The sequence below is a fragment of the Talpa europaea genome, assembly GCF_964194135.1.
Source record: "Talpa europaea genome assembly, chromosome: 5".
Taxonomy (NCBI): Eukaryota; Metazoa; Chordata; class Mammalia; order Eulipotyphla; family Talpidae; genus Talpa; species Talpa europaea.
Genome location: NC_140071.1, coordinates 101,998,926 through 102,022,687, shown reverse-complemented (window position 1 = coordinate 102,022,687; position 23,762 = coordinate 101,998,926). Strand labels below are relative to the sequence as shown.

At 34.1% G+C, this 23,762-nt stretch overlaps 1 protein-coding gene across 5 annotated transcripts in view; it reads right to left on the bottom strand.

The window, feature by feature from the left end:
- Positions 1–23,762, bottom strand: part of ANKRD17 (ankyrin repeat domain 17) — a gene marked incomplete at both ends in the record, with an annotated part of 144,430 nt that overhangs the window by 33,460 nt on the left and 87,208 nt on the right. For 2 of the 5 annotated variants that reach the window (XM_084233291.1, XM_084233293.1), the window contains 9 exons: positions 649–862; positions 1,417–1,559; positions 5,405–5,550; positions 5,700–5,811; positions 14,947–15,095; positions 19,242–19,994; positions 21,468–21,570; positions 21,966–22,109; positions 22,333–22,460. In XM_084233291.1, coding sequence (XP_084089417.1) covers positions 649–862; positions 1,417–1,559; positions 5,405–5,550; positions 5,700–5,811; positions 14,947–15,095; positions 19,242–19,994; positions 21,468–21,570; positions 21,966–22,109; positions 22,333–22,460 — 1,892 coding nt within the window. The remainder of the gene's footprint in view (positions 1–648; positions 863–1,416; positions 1,560–5,404; positions 5,551–5,699; positions 5,812–14,946; positions 15,096–19,241; positions 19,995–21,467; positions 21,571–21,965; positions 22,110–22,332; positions 22,461–23,762) is intronic. The other 3 variants (XM_084233294.1, XM_084233295.1, XM_084233292.1) reach the window with 2 other exon arrangements.

Here is a 23,762-nt window from a genome sequence, read left to right as displayed (position 1 = left end):
CACAAAACACAACAAAGCAAAAACAGCCAATTATAAATCGGAGACATACTGCAGGGGAAGAGGGAGAGGGATCAGAGGGAGAGAGGGAGGAGCACAGGGGACTATGGTGATGGTGCACACGTACACTGGTGAAGGAAACTCTATGGGGACTATACCTGAGGGGGTGGAGGGGAGCAAATATTGTTTAAATATGAACAATGATGTAAAAAATAAATAAATAATTACTTCTTTTTTTTTTTTTTCTTTTTTTAAAAAAAGATTTATTTCATTTATACAAGAACCGAGATACAGGCCAGATGTGCGGGAGGGTGGGAGGATTCACAAGACAGAGTGGGGAACAGGCAGAATGGCTGAAAACACTGCTGAGGGGAGCAGTGGGCGAGATAGGAGAGGTCTGCTCGCCATGTGCGTTGCTCCAAGGCTGGAACCAGCACTGCCGAGGCTGTGGACAGCTTCACAGCGCTGCGCTCAATTGCCTGCACCACCAGGGAGGACCTATAAAAAATTACTTCTAAGATGGAACAATATTTCTAAAAACAAACAATGTAAGCCAGTATTACCCCAATTTAAAAAAGGGTAAAACACAAAACTTATAATTAGCATGGAATAGCAAAGCAATTCATGTGAAAATTTCAGATTTTGTCTTACCTTAGCTCGGTGTTCCACGTTTGCTTTTCTATCAAGTAGGAGACTAACCACTTCAGTTCTTCCTTGGAAGCAGGCTAAGGTAAGGGCAGTGTTCCGATTGGTTTCTATTTGAGCATTTATGTCAGAACCCATGTCTAACAGGAGTTTAACAGCAGCTGTGTGCCCATTCATAGCTGCTAACATCAGAGGAGAAATGCCCAATTTGCTACCAGTTCTGGGAGTGAGGTGTAGGGAGAATAAAAGAAAGAAAAAATAACACTTTAAATGTCCAAGAAAAATTAAATGATACTCTAGTATACAGTCTACTATACACTATTTCAGGATTTATTTTAGATTCTTTAATTTTGTAGGATTATTTAAAATAATAAATTTTCCTTATCACAGGTAGTGTATGTGAAATTACCAAGACTCCACTAAAATCTTTCTGTAGAATACTTTCTTGTACCTCTTTCAACATAATGCATAACCTGAAAGTGGTTAACTTATTAAATTACCATTTTAATTTTCCATCGTAACTAAATAAAGCATTCTTGCCTGGTTAATATAAACTCATGTTTACTTTTAGTATCATAAGAAATAAAGGACTGAGGTTTTTCGAATAAGATGTCAAGTTTTAAATAAATAAAATGAACCTTAAAATTTATCACCAATTTGGATTCTAGATTGCAATGAAGGGATTTGCTAAATACGGTATTAAAAAGTAAGAGTTCTGCAAACATCTTTAATACAAAAATCTTAAGGGGCTTGTAGAGAAAGAATTAAACTTGCCTAGAATTAATCTCGGCTCCTGCATTTAGTAATATTTTGATAATGTTCACATAGCCACCAGAAGCAGCCAGGCTTAGAGGTGTGTAATCAGAAACATTCCTGTGCTCTTTATTTGCCCCTCGAGCTAACAATAGTTCCACCACCTGGAAAGGAAGAAAGGAAAAATATATTTTCTTAGACAATTTACAACGTCTCGATATTTGCTTTCTCTATTTCTGTGGTATACTATTTAACAAAAGAAGGGAAAAATTCTCCTTTCATTCTTTGCATAAAAATCAGCCTCAAATGATAACAGGAGGTCACAGAATCCAACAAAGAAATAGCTTCTCTAGTAAAATCCTTTCTGGAATCTCTTGGAATAAAACAGTATATTGATGAAGATCTGGACCTTATGTGTTATGCAATGCTATTTTGTAAGGAAGTACCTCTATGTTATTCTACCACATAGTGAATTTTAAAAAAGAAATGGAATAGGGCCTCCCCGGTGGCGCAGCGGTTGAGCGCTGGGTTGCGAAGCTGCCCGCGGCCTCTGCGGCGCCGGTTCGATCCCCGGCTGCTCCCCGGCCACCGGAGGAGGGTCCCACATGGCGCGCAGACCTCTCCTGCCGCCCGCTGCTCCCCTCAGCAGTGTACTTCGGTCCTTCTGCCTGCTCTGTTCCCCGCTCTGGCTCTGGTGAATTCTCTCACCCTCCCGCACTTCTGACTGTACCCAGTGCATGTATAAACAAAACAAACAAACAGACCAGCAAACAAATAAATAAAGCATGCCTCTATACAAAAAAAAAAAAAAAAAAAAAAAAAAAAGAAATGGAATAAATCTAATACTTATTTTCCCTGAATGTTTTATCATGAACATTGTAAACATACAGAAAGGTTGAAAAAGTCAACAAATTGTAGATACCTGCAGTTTCCCTTAAATAGCTTGAATATTAACTAGACTATTACTACTACTGAAATTTATAACTTACAACAAATGCTCGGAACTTAAGTCCACATTCACTAAGTATTGACAAATGTAATTTAAATTCATGTTATTTACTCATGACTCCTTCCCAGTCAATCCTGCCCACAGGTTAGTTTCTTCTACTCTGTATCTTCATATATATCAAATCACAGTGTTTGAGAGTCATTTTATTATAGGAATAGGCTATACTTTACCCTTCTACTGATGAACACCACTGCCGTTTTTAATTTTTGGCAATTCTGAATAAAGTTGCTATAAACATTCTTGTGGAAATACATTTTTATTGTTTAAAGGTTCAACATAGTAGTAAAATTTCTGGGTTTATGTTTACTTTTATAAGAAATTGCCATCTTTACCTCGTAATAATAAAGAGATTTCTGGTTGCTCTACATTCTTGGCAAAATTTGATATTGTCAGTTTTTATAATTTTAGCCATTCAAAGTAGATGTGATAATATACCACGGTGCTCTTAATCTGCATTCTGACAGCTAAACATAATTAGCATTTCTTTAAGAATAAATTGGTGATTCATAGACTTCTGTCCATTATACATCTATACACAAAACTCTGACACAGGTATTATCAGTTTCATCCTCAATTTACAAATGAGATATAGGGAAGCTAAGGATTTTTCAAGATCATACCTCATACCTTGCTCTTACTATTAATAATCTAAAAGACTACCAGGAGAATAACATAAGAATGTTAATGAGTAGTGCTTTGTCTTAAATGCCAGCTAAAATTTTACTCATTTGTATAAAACTATGACCATTATTAGATATGACTCTCATTTTTTTCTTTCACAGCTAGGTAGCTTATATGACAAGGTTATAAAAAACACAAAAAATGGCATTAGGCTACTTTATTTCATAAAGAGTCCCTTAAGCCATAAAGTGGAAAATCCTAATCAAACTTTTTTTTAAATTTTTTTTATTTTTTTTTATAGAGGCATGTTTTTATTTGTTTATTTATTTGTTTGTTTGTTGTTTTATACATGCACTGGGTACAGTCAGAAGCGAGGGAGGGTGAGAGAATTCACCAGAGCCAGAGCGGGGAGCAGAGCAGGCAGAAGGACCGAAGTACACTGCTGAGGGGAGCAGCGGGTGTCAGGAGAGGTCTGCGCGCCATGTGGGACCCTCCTCCGGTGGCCGGGGAGCAGCCGGGGATGGAACCAGCGCCGCAGAGGCCGCAGGCAGCCTCGCAAGCCAGCGCTCAACCGCTGTGCCACCGGGGAGGCCCCTAATCAAAATTTTATAGTTTTACTAAATAAAGTTTACTAATAATTACTATACTAATATTTACTAAGTAATATACTTAATATTCCTTTCCTGTCTCTTGCGCAGCATATCTCTAGGAGTAAGTACATCTAAATGTCCACTTAATAGTATGTACCCCAAATATAATGAAGCAAAATTTATAGAAATAGCCAAAGCTATAAAACTTATTATGCCTGTATTATCATTGTCTCTTAATAGTTTTTACTTGCTAATTTATTAAAAGACCCTACTAGATTTACCTGATTAGAGTTCAATGTAATCTGATATACTGTATTAGGCAAAGAGGGGGATGGGGGAATAGGGAGAAGGCTAGTTTAAGACATACAAATAGAGAGGTAGCATTCTATCAGTTGGCTTTTTTTTTTTAAGATTTATTTATTTGTTTGTTTGTTTGTTTATACATACATACATACATACATACATACATACATACATACAAGCACTGGGTACTGTCAGAAGCACGGGAGGGCAAGAGAATTCACCAGAGCGGGGAACAGAACAGGCAGACTGACGAAACACATTGCTGAGGGGAGCAGTGGGCACGCAGGAGAGGTCTGTGCGCCATGTGGGACCCTCGCTGGTGGACGGGGATCGATCCAGTGCTGCAAAGGCTGTGGGCAGCTTTGCAGCCCAGCGCTCAACCACTGTGCCACCAGGGGAGGCCCTATCAGTTGGCTTTAGATATATTATTTCAGGAAGAATACTAACATAAAGGATGGAATATTCAGGGTTTGGAAAAGGTACCCTCAAGAGTACCAAAGAACAGGGTCTGTTTCTCATACAAATTAGGCGACTAGCTAAAACAGACTCAAATATCTAAAGAAAGAGGATATAAATGTCTTTCCATTGCCTGAAAAACAGAATTAGGAACAATAGGGAAACTAAGGGATGGCATACTTCAGGCTAGATAAACATGACACCTTTATAATCATCAAGATAGTGAAGAAAGATTTTAAATCTAAGTAGGAAACTGATCTAGATGATTTAGAGTACTTCTTAAATCTAAGATCCAACAACTCCCGGACTGAATAGTTGTCAGTCCATAAAGACAGCATGACTGGCTAACCAAAAGCTTTATATCCATTGCAGATAGACATGATTTTTAAAATACATTTAAAAAATTAGGTTATCAGGATGGTTATTCTTATATATTTAGTAAGACACAAAGGAGTCTATAAGACACAAGGGAGTGTAGAGCTAGTGGGCCTACACCTGACCATAAGAGCTAGTCTAGCTTCCTTAGAAAACTACCATATAAGGCCATATAATTGTATTGATAATCTGTTCTCCAAAGTCAAAACATGTGGAGAAAATTAAGACACGAATCCTCAAAAGAGCAACTAAAAACCAAACAGTTGTAATGTCTTGCTAATCTAAGATGTAGAGAGCAACAGAAGCTGAATTTTAGTACATTTTATGTACTCAGGGACTGAAAAAGACAAGTGATCATAGGCTCTGCACAGAAGGAACTTACTGATTTGATAAGATGTCTTAGTCACTCTGTTAGACTCAATGCAACAAAAGAGATTCCAGAGGCAGGTATTACTTTTAGATGAGCAGCATAATAAAAAATGTATGCGTTTTCTGGCAATATAGCTTATGCTAATACTAAAACGTGCCCCTTTGCTAAATAGATAACAGTTTCATTCGATTACATACAAATAAATGTCATTCCATTGATCATGTAAGTTAAAACATACATTTGCTGAACAGATGGGAGAAAAAATTACATTTGGGAAAATGTTACCTCCTGTCTTCCTCCTGAACAAGCCAAAGATAGTGGTGTGTCCTTGGTTCTTTCTGACTGGGCTTCAATGTCTGCACCATTGTCCAGCAATATTTCCACAACACCAACATGACCAGCTGTAGCAGCCAAGATGAGTGGAGTAAAGCCTGTAGAAAAATAATGATCTTCTCACTAGGCAAAGAGACAGCACTGTTTTCCATTATATCTAAACATCCAAATAGGCCTAGAAGTAGTATTCACAGAACAAATATTCCAGAAAAAAAAAAAAAAAAACAGTAACAAAAATAGGCCTTACCTTTCTTGTCTCGATGCTCAATACTAGCTCCCCTCTCTAGCAGTGTTTGTACCAGTTCCTCATGACCACCAGCACAAGCAAGTGTTAATGCTGTGTCATGATTACTCTCAGTCTGTTAAAAAAAAAAAAATTAATTTTGACTAGTGTATTAGTGTAATTTGAAAATATCAGCATCAGTTACATAATATGTACATATGCCAAACATACAAAAATACATATGGACCCCACTCCACTGTATCAAAAATTTTTGTTTTTCTTCATTAGTGGCCAACTTGAGACTTTAAGAAAAAATGTATTTTATCTATTTTTGCATATAAGAACTGGGGTGTAGGCGAGAGGTGTGGGGGGCAGGGAGTGAGAAAATTCACCAGAGACAGAGTGGGGAGCAGAACAGGCAGATCTACTGAAATAAACTGCTGAGGGGAGCAGCAGGAGAGCTAGGAGAGGTCTGCTGAGCCATGTGGGTTAGATTCCCTGGCCAGGGATTGAACTCATGCTGCTGTGGTGATAGCTTGGTAGTGCTGAGACTTTAACTCCAGCACCACCAAGGAGGCCCCTTGAGATTTTTTAAATGTTACAAATAATATTTGGACTTTGTGGGCAATTCTTAGAGCAAGCATAAAGGAAAAAAAGTATGATTTTTACGCTCTTTCTAAGTACATGAATAAAAGAAGTACTGTAGATTCATTTTTACTTCTAGCCATTAATGGAATAACAGACAAGATTTAGTTTACCCATTTCAAATCACTAAAAAAAGGACAAATCGTTTGAAATGATGGTCTTTAGATAGGCAGTACTTGACAGTGATCTCTGAAGACAGAAATTATTAACTTAACTGCCCAGAATGTTTCTAAGCTGCAGTGTAGGGCGCGGGTACCCAAACAGTCTGACAGTCTCTTGAGTTGAGAAGACAAGAGTTTGGAAAGGTCAAGGTGGCTACAATTTATGGGGCAGACTATTGCTGAGGAAAGCATTATGAGAGAGAGTACTCCAGAAATCTGCAGAGGGCTCCCCTTCAGTCTTCAGTATCAGCACATGTGCATGAGGAAAGACTATCAGAAGCGATTGGGCTAAACAATACCCAGAGCTTAAACAGGGAAGAGAAAATAGCTTGGTTTCCATTAAAGTCGAAAGACATCAAAACATGTAGGATATCAAGTAGAATCTCAACAGTGGGGTTTTGGACCCATCTAACAAAGATGAAAAGCAAGTCTTCAAATAAAAAATTTGCTGCCAAGTAACTTAGCTGTGTTTGAGAACAAAGCCCCCATTTACTTAAAGTAGCAAAAACATATACATAATACACAGAGTATTTTGAAAAAAAAAAAAAAAAGACTATAATAATTAAGACATAACACCATTTATATATAATTTACTTCTGATTTCTGCTAATGACTGACAAATACTGAATTTATCAGAGGCTACATTTTATCATCACAGTTTAAATGCTTTTATGTGAACTATTTAAGTATGCTGAAGTTGTGCTATTCAAAAACTGTAATTACTAACAAGATGTGGTTGTTCTTAATATATGGCTAGTGTGACTAAGGAACTGAATTTTTAATTTAAATTTGAAAGTGGCATTCTATTGATCGGAAACCTATTTTTAATATGTCTGTAACAATTTGAATAAAAGAATATACTTTCTCATTTGTACATTTACTCAAATCTAAATATCAATCAAGTATTTCCAATGAAATACAAGTTGAGATATATTCTAAATGGGGCGACAAATCACTCTAATTTGTCTGTGATTGAGGGAATTTCTGGTATGAGAGACTGATGCTAAAACCAGAAAAGTTTGGGGGAAATCAGGATGACGTGATCACTCAATGAAGAAAGTACAGCATACACACCAAACTTTGAAGACTTGGTATGAATAAAAATGTAAAAATGGCTCAGTAATTTTTTTGTGTTGATTACATTTTAAGCAATAACATGGATTTTTTAAGCTAAATAAAATATATTCTTAAAATTCATTCTACCTGTTTTAACTTTTTTTATTCTCCACCTTATATGGGTTGTTTTGCTAGGAAAAAATAAGTTGAGTGAATGACAACAGCTTTATTACTAATAAAACAAAGGACTATATATATGAAATATGTATTCACTGTATTTATACTACATCTATTATATTTATGTAATAAATACAAAAAGGCATATTCTCCCAGAAGGTCAATAACTCTAAAAACCAAGCTCCATTATTAAAAAAATGAATAACAAGAGACAAAAGGTAAAATCGGTAGAGTCAAGAAATAAGAAAAAGCCTACTAGTCAGTGATGAAGAGGGAGACCGCAAAAACTGCTCTGCAGAAGAGGCTGGCAGAGAGCAGAGCTACTGACTGCAGAGATCAGGGATGGCCACAAGGGAGAGATGCACCAACTACAACAATGGAGAAGGACATGAATACTTAAGTGAGTGACAGCTCTAATTGTGTTATAGTATTTGATCTTCATTTCAGGTATATAAGGAAAGGAATTTCAGAGACGGAAGGGACTCAAAGAAATAACCTTCTGATGGTCACACAAGCTATTAACTAGTAAGATTGGCTTAAAAAAACCAACAGGGTCTTGTATAACATCCTGCTTTCCTGATTACATCTATAGCAGCCCTAAGGAAAACCTCACTGAGGTAAATGTAATGTTGAGTCTGTCTTATGTGCATCGTAGGTTACGGTATAGACTATGAGAGTCAACTTTATGATGAAATTTACGAGGTTTCTAAGTCTTCCTGGGTAAAAAGGGGTCAATCTTAGAGAATGAAGAAACAAACAAAATATGAAAACAACAGGCATGGACAATTTTAGTGAATCAGTAAAATAACGTTTTATCCATATCATCAATTCAACTAACATTTATTAGCACCTTTTATATTCAAAGTATTCTGCTAGGTACTCTAGGGTTGAGGATGGTAAGTAAATACAGTCCCTGCTCAACAGGAGCCTGCTGATTACTATAGAGAACAAATTTACGTTCAAACTACAAGAGAAATAAAAACAATCTACTATGAGAGTTGAAGGGAAAATATTTAAAGCTGAGAAAGGAGGATTAATACCCTAAATGCCCTGGAAATGTTAAAAGTGGGTACTTTCATTGTATTTTGCATTAAGGAGAAATGAAAGCAACTAATACTTCATGAGAATCTCTTAAGGACAATAAAGAGAGAATTTAAAGATTCAGAGGTAAGGTTTCCACCCCCAAATACACACCTACACAATTCCAAAATGGTAGGAAATATCATCCTGATTTATAACATATCAAGTAACAAATTAAGCTAAGTAGAAGTTTGGGTTAAAATTAAAAATGACTGACAATGTACAGAAAAAAATAGGTGTTCTGAATATTGCCAATCAATAATGATAACAAAATAGATGATGAATTTCTGGAAAACAAAAATACCACTGAGGCCATGTTATATTATACTGGTTAACAAGTCATTTTCTTTGTCAGGTAACTAGGAGAAACCTGAAAAGGAGAAAGATGTCCAGAACTATGTTGAGAGTTCATCTAGATTTATTCTAAAGAAAATTTCCATTTAGTATGATAACATCAAATACAGCATTCTGTGCCATAACAGATATTGCTAAGACAATTCTGGCTTATAAAAAATGAAAAAAAGTTATATTAAATGTAAAAACCACCTATAAGTAATCAACATGATTTTTCAATTTTGTAAGAGAAAAACAGGAAGAAATCATAAGACAGATACAATATTAAAGGAAAAGGCAAGTTTTGATGAGCTGGAATGCAGGTGAAAAACATACCCAAATTATCTTTAGAAAAGGTTGCATATCTATTGATTATATCAAGTGATAACATGACTTTGAAAAAACTATTAGAGGACTATAGAGCTGAAAAATTTTATACCTCCATTACCATCATAATTCCAAATATCTCATTCTCTAACCATCTCATAGGTGATGTTTAAGATTACAAAGGATTGCACATAAAGATATTCAACAAGTGAAAACAATCAGTAGGATCGTAAATAACTTGTTATAAGCAACATGGATGGCGCTGGAAGGGATCATGCTCAGCGAAATAAGCCAAAAAGAAAAAGAAAAATACCGGATGGTCTCACTCATAGCAGGAATCTAGAAAACTTAAATAAGGGACCAGGAAAATGAATAACTATAAGAAAGTGAAAATCAAAATCAACAAAAAACTATGAACCAGAGACACTTTTAGGGGGGCGGGGGCGGGAGGGGAGGGATTGGGGTCAGAATGGGGGGGCTGCAATTGTATGGGGAATATAACAATAAAATTTAAAAAAACAAAACAAAAAAAAAATAACTTGTTATAACAGTTCATATAAGTAGAATGCATGCATTTTAAAGTAAATTCTTTAGTGGCAGCATTATGGTATAACACCATTAACTCATTTTTCCTGTTCTCCTTTTTCTCTTGTTATGTCATTGTGAAAGAACTGTACTATTCTCTTCTGCAAAACCAACAAGAAAAAAGGTCCATATTAAAGGTGAAACATAATTTTACATACTTCACAATTTTAGTCCTCATGTGTGTTAAACTTAGTGTCAACCTTCTTTACTAAAAACTGGAAAAGGGGCAAATTGTGTAAGGAAATATTTTTGTTACTTTTGAGATGTACAAGAAAAAGTTAGTCCAAGTTGAAGGAAAATCCTTAGAAGTTTGAGAACAGAAATGAAAATCAGCTAAGAAATACATAAAAAACATGCCATAAGAAAAGTACAAGGGGGAGTGCCTTTGGAACACAAGTTTTAACAACCCATGAACAACACAACTGGTTCTTCCTCATGTAAGTGCTATTAGAATTAATTAAATTTCAGAAGGCAAAATACGTAAACATTAATTTGGTGGTTTTCAACTCTCAAAATCATATTTACAGTTTCATATAAAACCAGCAGTTCTTAAAAATCTTTATAAGTTTCCCAATCTCTATACCATAGTACCTAGGTTAAGTTTAGTTACACCATTCAAGCAAAATAAAAATAAAGATTAGGGCTATGCTATCCAAAGCTATAGTGAAACAGTCCTAGATAATTTCTTCAACTACTTATGTTACCTAAATTAAGTTTTCCTAACAGCACAGTATGTCATATTAATCTTAAATATTGAAAGTTTCCAAACTTGAGTCAATAAAATCATTATGTGAAAGAAAAGTGATGAGCCTGTGGCATACATACACTTGCACTCACAGGTTATTTCTAGTTAAATAACGTAAGATTTGAGAAACTATATAAAGAACGCGAATTCTTATCTTCAGCATTCGTCATGGCCCAGAAATTAAATATTAATTCCTGCTAATCCTTTTAAAAATATTACTACAATAATCAATAAAAGGATTTAAGATAGGACCATCTTTTGGGAATCACTAGCATTTTATTTTAAAGATTTATTTATTTATGCATGTAAGAACTGGGGTATAGGCCACAGGTGGAGGGGATGAGAGGATTCACCAGAGACAGAATGGGGAGCAGAACAGGCAGATGTAAATACACTGCTGAGGGGATCAGTGGGCCAGACAGGAGAGGTCTGCCTCACCTTGTGGATCGCCACACTGCCAGTGGCTGCAGATTGCTTCATAGTGCTGATGCTTAACCCCTTGTGCAACCAGGGAGGCCCCTCACTAGCATTTTAATAAGGAGACATACACTGAGGTTTTAAAGAATTAATATTTATTTTATTCTTTCTTATACTAAGATTTGATATAAATATACAGAATGGCTATGTTAACATGCTGGAAAAATGAAGAAATGAAAGACACAAGGTATTTTGCCATTTAAGTGGGGATCTATTTTCTAAAATCAATTGACAAGGTTAATATAATGCCACACCTAAGTTAAGAATTGAAAATTAGGGGGGGAAGATGCTCAATGAAACGTGGTGGAAGATTACTGGGGGGCAGTGGGGAGAGCTCGGCTGGTAGAAGTGTTCATCTGAACCCCTGAAACATACAGTCATAAGCTAAAGTTACCCCAATATATATAAGTAAAAAATTAAAACCCCTGAAAAACAGGAAGCACGGAGAAGCTAGGGCAAGAGATTAACTGATGGGCAAGATAGTTAACCTCTAAGTTTCTCTCTCCTTATCTGTAAAAGAGAAATAATAGTACCTACATCATGGAGTTATTATAAAGATTGTAAGTTAAAGTTAGTTTTCGTGAAGTGCCATGAATGTACATTTTTGTTTCACCTTTTTTTTTTTTTTTAAAGATTTATTTATTTATTTATACAAGCACTGGGCACAGTCATAAGTGCGGGAGGGTGAGAGAATTCACCAGAGCCAGAGCGGGGAACAGAACAGGCAAACTGAGACTGACTCCCCTGCTGAGGGGAGCAGTAGGCGTGGCAGGAGAGGTCTGCTGGGCCATGTGGGACCCTCGCCAGCGGCAGGGGATCAAACCAGTGCTGCAGAGGCTGCGGGCAGCTTCACAGCCCAGCCAACCACTGGGCCACCAGGAGAGGCCCTTACTTTGTTTTTTAACATTTAAAAGGGCACGTTTATTAGGAAAATTAGAATGGAAAAGAGGCACCTGCAGAGTCACAGGGGGGCAAGAAAGTTGCCACTTCCATGAATGCACATGTTAAAGTTTGTTAAACAAATGCAAGATCCAATGAGGGAAAGCTTTTTTTGTCTTCTTTTCTACAACTAGAGAATGTTCAATCTTTCAAATGTTAAGAATATTGGTCTTAAATTTTATTTTGTCATAATACTTGATAGTTAAAACATATACTGCCACATAGGAACACAAATAAAAATCTAAAAAAAAATCTCAGATGAATTGAGTACAAAAGGTATTTTTTGTTACCACTTAAAGAACCTATTTGGTAACATAAAAACTAGAAGAAAACTACTATCAAAAATTAAAGGAAAAACTTGTGAACAGTTATTTCTGTGTATTTGCTTTGTATTATGTTTTCTAAAGTAGGAATTTTGTAATGCATAACTAAGCCATTATGGTAAAACTCCATGTAACTCATGTTAGGCTAAGTACAAATGAAAACCCTCTATCTCAAAATTGGACAAAGAAGCAGCAGATTTTTAAGACAGTCAAATCTTATTACATAATTATATCTACTATTTAATAAAGCACATAACATTTAAAAAAATTAACATTAGTTATTTATATGTAATGTCTCAGAAATGAATTTATAAATAAGAATGATGGTTGACTGAATGGCAGAGTCAGGTAAAATGTCATCATTTTTATAATTTCAAATTCAATAAAATCATGATATACTTGGAGAAACTTTTTCTTTAAAAAGATTTAAAAAACATTTAAAACAGAAATTCTTTTATATTTTGGTGATGTTTTTTCTTTTGGATATGGACCAAGCCTTATTCCAAAGTAAACTAGAAAAAGTATTTGACATTAAAAGAAAAACTAAAACAGACTGGAGTGAAAATAATGCAAATTTTATACCAAGTTCAATGTATTGAGAAAGGTTTTTTTTCTTCTTTTCTACAACTAGAGAATATTCAATCTTTCAAAATGTTAAGAATATTGGTCTTAAATTGTATTTTGTCACATCACTTGATAGTTAAGGCATAGTACAGCCACACATAAACACAAATATTCAAAATTTTATGGAACTTTTATTTTAGAATCTAGAAAAAATCTCAGATGAATTATGCACAAAAGGTATTTTTTCTTACCACTTAAAGCACCTATTTGGAAACATAGTAAATTAAGAAAACTACTATCAAAAATTAACCACCATCGTGGTTCATAAATGAATGTCTCCGTTTTTAAAAAGGCTGCATAGTATGAAAGTTGAGAAGGGTGCTTCTGAAATCAAACCAACTTAAATTTGACCTCCATTCACTTATAGGAGGAATACAGCAGAACCAAGTAAGGGATCAGGAAAAAAAAATAACAATAAATAAAAAAATAAAATTAACAGGCAACTATGAATCTGAGACATTCTGCAGGAAGGGGGATCAAAACAAGGAAGGGATGAGCAAAAGGGACTACGGTGATGGTGCATGGGTGAAGTGGTGGGAATTTTACGGGGACTACACCAGAGAGGAGAAAGCACACATTGTACAAAAACGAACAATAATGTAAACTATATATAAACAAATTATTAAAAGAAAAAAATTTACTTCTAGCCCAATACCTCTTAGCTAAATTAACTGATGGTAAGTAAAATGCCTAATATCTTGCCAAGCCTTGGTTTCTTTATCAGGGAAAAAGGTATTAAGACTTGCTATCTCGTGTATGTGGTCTGAAGATTAGATAATTCCTTAAAAATAATTCCTGAAATTTTAAGTGTGCTCAAAAAATTAGCACATATAAAATAATAAATATCTGGGAAGCAAGCAAGAACAGAAATAAAATTCTTTCTTCAGAGTATTAACAAGAAACATCTTACTGTAAAGGAGGTTTTATTTTCAATGGGTTAAAAGTACATGCCCTTACTGGTCCAGCAGTACACATACACATTTTCTCTCACTTCCTAAAATTTAGGTGTATAAAGAACTGATAATCTAAAAACCTAAAAGCTGTATGATGTACACTGCCAATCTCACTCTTGCACCCTATCCCCAGCTATTAAACAAATTGCAAAACTAAATAAAACTGCAAACATTTCTCAGTCCATTTCTCAGTCTATTTCTCAGAAAGGCCATATACCCTTACCTTGTTCAACAGTATTCTAAGTCAGGTTCTTGGTGTTCTTTCAGGACTAAATATAAGCTATCCTGTCCTCTCCAACCTCACTTTGTCTCAAGATTTTATAATAAACTAATTATTTTAAAACTAAAAAAAAAACAAACAAAAAAAAAACCCACAACAAACTTAACTTTATAGCCAGACAGAGATTCAGTATATATTTCAGTCAGCATGACCTAAATTTTCCAAGACAATATAAATGTATATCAAACACATAAATGGAAGAGTGAATTTTTTTTGTTTGTTTTAGGTGAAATCCATTATAAAATTTAACGTATACCTTCTAATTTATTTGAGATTAGAAGAAAATATAAAGTAATCTTAAATAAGTTAAATTTAAGTTAAATTTCCTTTTCTAACTAAACTTTAAAAAAGATTACTTGACACTGTATGAAACCAGGCCAGAATATCACATAATTACCAGTAATAATCTTTATTTGGCATTTTGTTTTTTTAAATGTGGGTTCTAATTTATTTGTAACTGTAGCTCAGGTATTCAACCAAAAGTTTATTATTTAAGTCACCGAATAATATTTTTAATGATAACATAATCCCAGTTAAAAACTATCACTCCTGAATTTGGAGCTTACCTGTGCATCAATATCAATGGCAGGGTAGATAGGAAGCATGGCTGAAGGAGAGATGATAGGACTTGGAGTTGGAGTCTGAGGTTGGGAAATGGAAGCAGCGATACTGTGGGTAGGAGTGTTTGACATTGCAGATGCTCTTCCACTGACTGCTGTTGAACAAAATAACTGCACTTAATAAGGATGAAACATTGTTAGGTAACAGTGGGAAATAAATTTCAGAAAATACTTAAATACTTAAAAATAAAATGTCTACAGGTAGCTTACCATTGCACTAAGAATTTTCCTGTTTTTTTTTTTCTAACTTTGGACAATAGTCCAAAATTATAATATACACTGAGAGTAACTCATTTTCTACATAATACAGTGAAAAACAAAGTCCCTCCTTATGGTATGTAATCATGAAACCTTAATTTAAAATAATGCTGAAAACAAAAATATTCTTATGGATTAAAATTAAAAATGCAAATAGAAGGCTGTACATTATTATCTTCTCAATCACAAAAGAAATAAAAGGTAAAATAGTCAGGCGTAGAAGGAGAAAAATATGATTTTTACCTGCCAATTTCATACCTTATATTTTAGAACTATGAAAAGTGAGATCACTGTTTGGGAGAACCTTACTATGCAATCATTTGAAACACCTCCAACTGTTTTACTAACTGCAAGCAGGAGCTAGTAATATTCTGTATAGTAGCCTTTAGTAGGACAGCACAGTCAAACACAAACTGTGATCCTCACACGAAAATATAGTTTCTCATGTGTAGAATTATCCTGAGAGGGGGTAAAATGTCCACCAATCAATCCAACAATTACATTGTCTTATGAGAACAAAATTAAAAGAGTAGAAATAAATATGTATGCACACAATCATTGTTTGAATATAGATTACTGTTAGTTCTTCTAAATATTTCACCACAATATTATTTTCACCAAAATATACAAATTAAGAAAAGCTCATTAGGTCAGTACTTGAGATAGAACTCCAAATGTGGTGGCTATTGAGGGTACTTTATTCCCTGAGTGATATTCCCCCATATCACTTCTGGAGTGATATGTGAACATCATTAATCGCCCCCCACTCCTATTAAAAATACTATAGTGCTAAACGTATGGGCATTAGTCTTCTTCATATGGTCAACAATAGTGTGGATGTGTGTTACCAAAGTAGTTAACTACATCAGACAGAACATAAGCATGATTCATAACTGGATCTGAAATCAGGCAAAAGAGGTTATGATCCTGCCAAGAACAAAACTGAAATTGAACTTATTATGACAATTATAAACATGATAACCAATTAAGAAATCTAATTTACATGAAATCCTTGTTCAAGCACAAACATACACTATACATTATAGCAACACACATTCTATAATTATACATTTTTTAAGTCCACTTAAAAGTCAAAAGAAAAACAAAGGAGGAAACAAAACAAAACAAAACACTGTTTGAATCTTTAAGGACCCAGAGCAAAGAAAAGGTCATTTACTAATATGTTAAATTAATTACCTAATTACCTTGATATTATTACTCCATATTGATAATTTTGTATGTTAAGATAAAGATAATTTAAATGTATATATTTTAGATACTACTTTCAAAACCACATAAAATCTCTGGGTCTTAAAACAGATTCCATATTCTCCTTTGATTGGATAGATCTTCACAAATGAAAATGCCAAATACAAGAAGTAGCTTAAAGAATGAACACCAATCTGTCAAAAAACCTTATTTTTACTTCATGATACTAAACAATGAAAAAAATCTATGCTTTATGATTAAATGGCTATGATTATGATTAATTTTTTATTATTAATCATAATAATTTTATTATTTATGATTAATTTACATTTCAACTGCAGTAAGTTCTTTCAAAGAACTACTAAATTTAATTTTCTATTTTAGGTTAAACTGGTTGTTTTTATCACCTCATCTTAAAAGAAAGAAGAAAAATCAATTTTCTCACTTTATTTCCTTTGGCATACCTAGGAAATTAGTTTAATAAAACTAAATACCTGACTCTCACTTGTTCCTTCTCTATAGTTAAAAAGCAACAAATGTAGCTAGCAAGGTGGTTAAGACTGACTGAATAGGGAACTGGCCAAAAAGGGGTAAGATTTTGCTTTGGCAAATACAAAGAACAGGGAAGACAGAAAATTTTGGCTACTAAACTACTAAAGAAAAATAAATTGAACTCTCTAAGAACAAGAAAGGGGACTAAGAATAAAGAACAGAGGTTATGCTAATAGAGGGAAGGAAGACTAAGTCTAGCAAGGTTTTAAGATATTAAAAAACCCAAAGAAAGAAACGGCAGTGGGAATTGGCCCACTGAAAGACAACTATTACCAAAGAAGTTTAGAGAGGGCTATAGAAATGAGTGCAGGAGTGTATGTGGATGTTTATGCAGATGCAGATGTACGACAGGGAAGGGGTTTCAGGTAGATGGTTGGATGCTTTTAATCTTTTCTTCCCTCTAGCCATCTCTTTTCTTTCCACGTGTAAATAAGCATAATATTGAGGTAATGTATTTTTATAGTATGACAAGTATTTGTCTTATCTCCTAAAAAGTTGTGGACTTTAAAAAACTTCTTATATGAAAACATACAAGCAGATTTTGGTTTTGTGTAGTAGACAAATTAACAGAAACGAAAAACTACTTTACAAACCTCTGATAATTCTAACCAGCATAAAACTATACAACTGTCAAATCACTATTGATAACTATGCCCAAGCATATCAGGTAAAATTTGATAGGCTATGAAAAAAATTTTAATCTATTCATTGGTATGAATGCCCATTCTTCATTTAACTGGATAAGTATCAGTCTATATTTTTGGGGGGTAGTTCCAATGACATGATAGAACACCACCATCGTCTAAATTATTGGCTATGAAAGCAATATCAAATTTGAAATTTCTGACTATTGTACTCCAATTTTTAGAAAATAACTTTGAAGAAAATTTATTCACAATTATTATAATAAGCCAATGGTGCTTTAGTAGTAATTTCCAAATCTTTTGAATTTTACAGAAAAATTTACCAAATCTTATAAGAAAATTTTTATAGTCTTACTACTACTGATTAATAGTAATTTTTCCAATGTACTCAGTACACCCCCTATGATTAGCACTTTCATTGCACATATTACTGATAAAGAGATACTGAAGGAAGTCTAGTGCAATTTATATTTGTCTCATTAGATGCTTCCTTAAGTTCTCTAGGTTAACTAAACATCAACACCATACATTTTAGTTTTATTCTCTTAAGAGATGAAAGCTAACTTACTTATAATCTTATCATACTATGTAAAGCTACTAAAATAATTTTACAATCAGAAAAATTGACCCATCGTTAAGAATAAAGATAAAGAGGGAAGAGAGTAGATGGAAATAATCAAATTTTAGCTCCCTTTTTTTCCCTTCCTTTTCAATTTTTTTTTTAAATGACGAAAATGATCCTTCTTAGTACAGCATTCTTATGGCTTATAATTCTATAAAATTCCATTCTGCTACTTTATCACAGAACTCGTGAAAAACAAATACCAAAAACTAGAACCATTAAAACAACCTTCTAAGATACTTCTTGCCAATGAAACTAATTATAATGGAGTAAAATTTCTCTGGCTACACATTTTAAGAGATATCATTTGTAATACTGTGAGGGGACCACACTTCCCATAATACAATTAGAAAGTGACTACACATTAACATTCACAGGGGATAAAATCACTGACATACAATATAATCAAACCCTGTTTGATTTGGTACTTTGTTATAAAAGTGTTTAAGTGTTTTAATTTATTTTATTATTTTTAAATATCCATCAGGTTTGAAGTCTGATCCATTAGGATATATAGTATTTCTGTTCACAAATAAGCTTTCTGGCATGCAAAATGTCCTACTTAGTTGTGCACTTCAACTTCTACCAGTTTCCCAGTTTACTGATGTGAATACAGAAGCAAAAAAGCCAAAATTCAATCTTAGTATTTTGAACTTAAAGAGAAAAAAAACAAAACAAAAACCAAAAAATCAAACATCAATCCCACTACTAAAACACCTAGATTCCCAGACTATGCAGCCTAGCATATGCAGTCGCTTGTATTGAATGAGCTAATCCTTAATTCGACCTGAATCCGTCTGAGGACTTCTGAGATTGAACTAGTATTTCTAAAGATATACATGGGTCAAGAGTCCAGAAATAGTTCTCAAGTTGGGTAATGGCAAAAAATTCTGGCACACTCTTACTCGCCTTAAGCAAATCATATTTGATACCTGCTCATAACAATATAAACCCACCTGCCATGATGTCATCCAGCGTGTCATTGAGGGTCTGAGCAGGGCTGGCTACCATTAACCCTTGTTGTGTTTCTGTCAGAATTCCTTGCCCCAGCCCTGCCAACTGTGCTTGGCCCAGTACTGGCTGTCCAACTATCACTCCTTGCAGTTCTGTAAGATTTGCGATGGACCCTGGAGGCAAGGGACCTGCCGCCAGAGGCAAAGCTTGAGGCATGGCCAGAGGCTGGATTGGTGCAAAACCCATCTGAGCAGCAGTTGGCTGAGGTTCATCTTTAAGCAAAACAGGATCCACTTGCTGTAATCGTGCATAGTCTCCCTCAGAAAGCTGTTCTCCAACCCCAACAGGAGTTAGTAGTCCCAGATGTTGGCAAGATTGTTGCTGTTGCTGCTGAAGTTGAATTCTTTGAGCTTTAACCTCTAGATACTGCTTTTTTAGTTGCTGCTGAGTTTTCAGTTGTAACTCTCGTTCTACTTTCTGTAGTTCCTCCAAAATCTTTTGTTTCTTCTGAATTTGTTCCTCCCTTGTTTTGTTCAGTTCCTCGATCTTCTCCTTGGTAAGTTGGTCAGCATGAGCCAGTTCCAAGGACTGCAGCTGTGCATTCTTTTCTATGGCTTCTTTTATCCTCTGTTCCAGTTCTGTTAACTTTCCCTGAGCCTCTTCTACAATGCTCTCTGGAGACTGATTGGTGATGTAACCCTGTACATCCTGGCTGTTTGCTGGCAAATGGCTGCTGGACTTTTGTTTAGAAGCAGCTGTGTGAAAAAGAAACCCCCTCAGAAGTGCACATGAATGGCATCCTCATTACAGAGTTACTGTTGGGAGGTTTAGTGCCAACAGTTATGCACCAAGTTATCATATCCATAGAAGGTGAAGATGCTTTGTTATGGAGTTAAAAACAAATCCACCTTCTTCATCATAAATATAAAATGTATGTATTTTATGTGCATAGAGTAATTTTGGGAAATTAATTCCAGATTTTAAAAAATATCACAAGGCAAAAACTAGACAATAGAGGGATGCAGGTTTGTGACAGCTAAGTGGTGCAATTAAAGTAATATATAAGGCTATGTGTAGTTTTTTCATCTAGTCAAAGATGTAAAAACTTATCATAAGAACAGAACAATAATGGTAAATTATTAAGGTGTAGGGATTACACCTCTAAGTCAAGGTTTTTCCACATTTAATAGTCTGTGCCTTTTAAACACACACACATACACACCAAGTACCCAAACCACCTAGAAGTACCAGAAAATTGAAATACAACTAATATTTATGCCTTTGTTGGGGTCTAACATCTTCAAAACTGATAAATGCAAGTTATAAATTCACATATTCACACAGCTACCTGGCCAGTAGAGAACTGGGATTCAATTTCCCTGGAAGAAAAGATGCTGAACTATGCCATCCACTGTATCTTCTGACAGCTAGGTGAATAAACAGATCTGGCTACAGGTATAGCATTTAGTTGTTTGCTATACCAATTGAAAAAGGTGCCAAGGCTCTAGAATGGTAGTAGTGATCGAAAAGTGCTGATGGAAGTACTTAGCATTCATGTTGGTAAAATAATATAGGTAATCAAAAACCAAAAAGTTAAAACCACATTGGTTCTTCAGGTAAAACTTAAAAAAAAAAAAAAAAATTGATTATAACTGGTAACTATAGTGTTTTGGGACATAACTTAAGGACATGCAATGGTTTAACACCCATAAGTCAAATAAGACCTCAGGACTCTAGAGAAACGAACAAGCATATCTGAAGTAACTTTAAATTACTGGCTGAGAAAAGTATCCCAGATATAAAAGTATCCAGCTATAAAAGTATCCCAGATATAAAATCATTAAATTTTAGTTTTGATCTGATTTGTTAACCTATGCCTTATATTACTACAGAAATTTAAAGTAATTTACAAAAATGTCATCCAACTAAATCCAACCTAACATTTTAACATAAATAGAAATGACTATTTACTAGAGGAAATCATAATCAGATTTGCCTCAAAGATGAGCATCTGAATTTCTCCTGCAAATACTTCTAATTCTAACAGAAAGAGTGTTAGCTACCTTCTCCCCTCAATAATATATTTTTTCCATTGATTAAAAAAACCTCAATTATGCAAACTTAGCAAAATTCATGTTTTGTGGAAAAATAATTTTAATGACTAGTTTTTTGTAATCTTACTTTTACTGAACAATATGTAAGAAACGATCTTTAGAAGTAAAACTGACCTTTACTCCTGATGGGAAGGGTAGTGGCAACATTGGCAGGTGGTTTGTCAGGCTCCTGAGGTGGGACAACCATGGGCAGTGCTTGAACTGGTACACGAGGAGCCTAAAATAAAAGAAACTTACTATATTTCTGCTTTTCATTTTACATTCCATTAAATAACATACTTTAAATGAAGAATTAGTTATAAAATCTTATTCAAAGTATTCTTAATATAGCATTAATCTCAGATAATGACACTAAAAATCTTTTTAGTGTCAATTATTTTCCATGACATTTTTTTTGAATGAACTATGAATTAAAATCATTATTCTGGCCATAATAAGAAAACAAAATAAAATCATAGCAATTTAGAATCTGAATATTATGCCAGATGTTCATGAACCCTATAAAGCAGACATATGTAAAGAGAATTACTTATAACAAAAAAGTAATTTAATTTAAAACTAGGAGCAAAAGGGAGAAAAAGAAATTTTAAATGTTTTAGATTTAAATCTTACCCTATTTAAATCATGGGATGGGGGGGTTAACTGAGTGACATCAGGTGGAGGGGCTGAAAGCAAGTTATTAGGATAGTCCAATAGATAGCAAACAACACTTGTATGGCCTCCTTTTGCTGCTTCTATCAACATAGTTGAGCCATCCTAAAAGAGAAGATATGGAGGGGGGGAAATTGTTAATTTACAGAATCATAAAAGATCAAGTAGACTCAGACACATTTAGATTTGGGTTTATTAAAGAACACTGTTATCTAATAAAACAGAAAAACATAGAATGCCCATTGTAAATTAAACCTATAGATATTTTGCAATGTTCAAGAGTGAAAAGTTAATTCACAAGACTACCTAAAACATTTAATTTACATACTTTTAAACGGTGAGTAGGATCTGCCCCATGAGCCAAAAGTAGTTCTACCACTGCAAGATGACCCCCCGCACAAGCCAGTGAGAGTACAGTATGGTCATTATTAGCTGTGGTTCTATTCACATTTGCTCCTAAAATAGACAAAGTTTGGAAAAATTATGTTAATAGAATTTTATTGCATAAGTTATGGCAAATTTCAAAATCATAAAAGAGTAGAGGGAATAGTATAATGAAGCCCCACATACCCATTACCCAGCTTCAATGATTATAAACACACGGCCAATCTCGTTTCACATATACCCACATCAATTCTCCTCTCCCATCTTGAATTTTCTAAAGCAAATCCCAGACAAATATGATAAAATTTCATCCACAAATATTTGAATATGAACCAGTAAAAGATAAAAGCAAGTATTACTCTTAATGCAATCACTACTTTATAAAAAGTAAAACATAAAATTTTAAGTTTTTAGTAGAAAGATGATGAAAAAAACCATAAAAAATAAAACACATTGCTCTCTATGGGCTAAATATATATAAAATGAATACAGGATAGAAACAGTAGTATTGTCCTTTATCTTTGGGCAATATCTAAGAATGAACACAAAATGAATACACCCCTAACTTTGGGGCATTTTTCTAGGCAACATGGGAAATGTAAATAAAATAGCTGAAAAAAATGAGTCAAATTCATTAAATTTAACCAAAGAACAGTGATTATGTAAATAACTCCATTCTTGAGAATTCTATGGTATAAACATATCCAAATAAGTGTCAAATTACCTAAAATAATTTGACCAGTAAATTATCTCTACTTTATTTTCCTTGCCTATAAGCTATTGCAAATATGAGGTTTCTTTAGTGCCTTCTCTTAAGAAAGAAATGACATATATACTGCCTTTTTAATTGATTATAGCCTTTATTGTCCATTTCTTAGTCAACGTTGAATCAGAGGAAAATCTTTAATCTCCTAAACTTAAGAATATAATGACTGAAATCTGCACAAATACTCTTTCGACTTTAACTTATATAGCAAACACTAAAGGAATAATTTAAAGAGTAATGGCATGTTACTTTTGTCATTAAGGTTTTGGTATTCAAATAGAATTAGTTACTGGCAATAATTAAAAATTCTTCATGCATTTTGGCATATCTGTATAATTTCTATTTTGAAAAGTTTTTATGCTATATTTATTGCCACCACCTTATATTTATTGCCACCACCTTATAACAAAGAAGAAAACTTAGGGTCAAGAAAATACATAGAAAAGTAGTTTGCCCTCAAATTAGTAGGTGGCATAAACACCATAAAAATCCATGTTTCAAGACACACTACATATACAGAACAGACTAAGTTATCAACCCTTTCAAAGTCTTACCTAGGTAAACTTTTCTTTAAAGAAATGTTTCTCAATAAGAGTGGTACTTGTTAA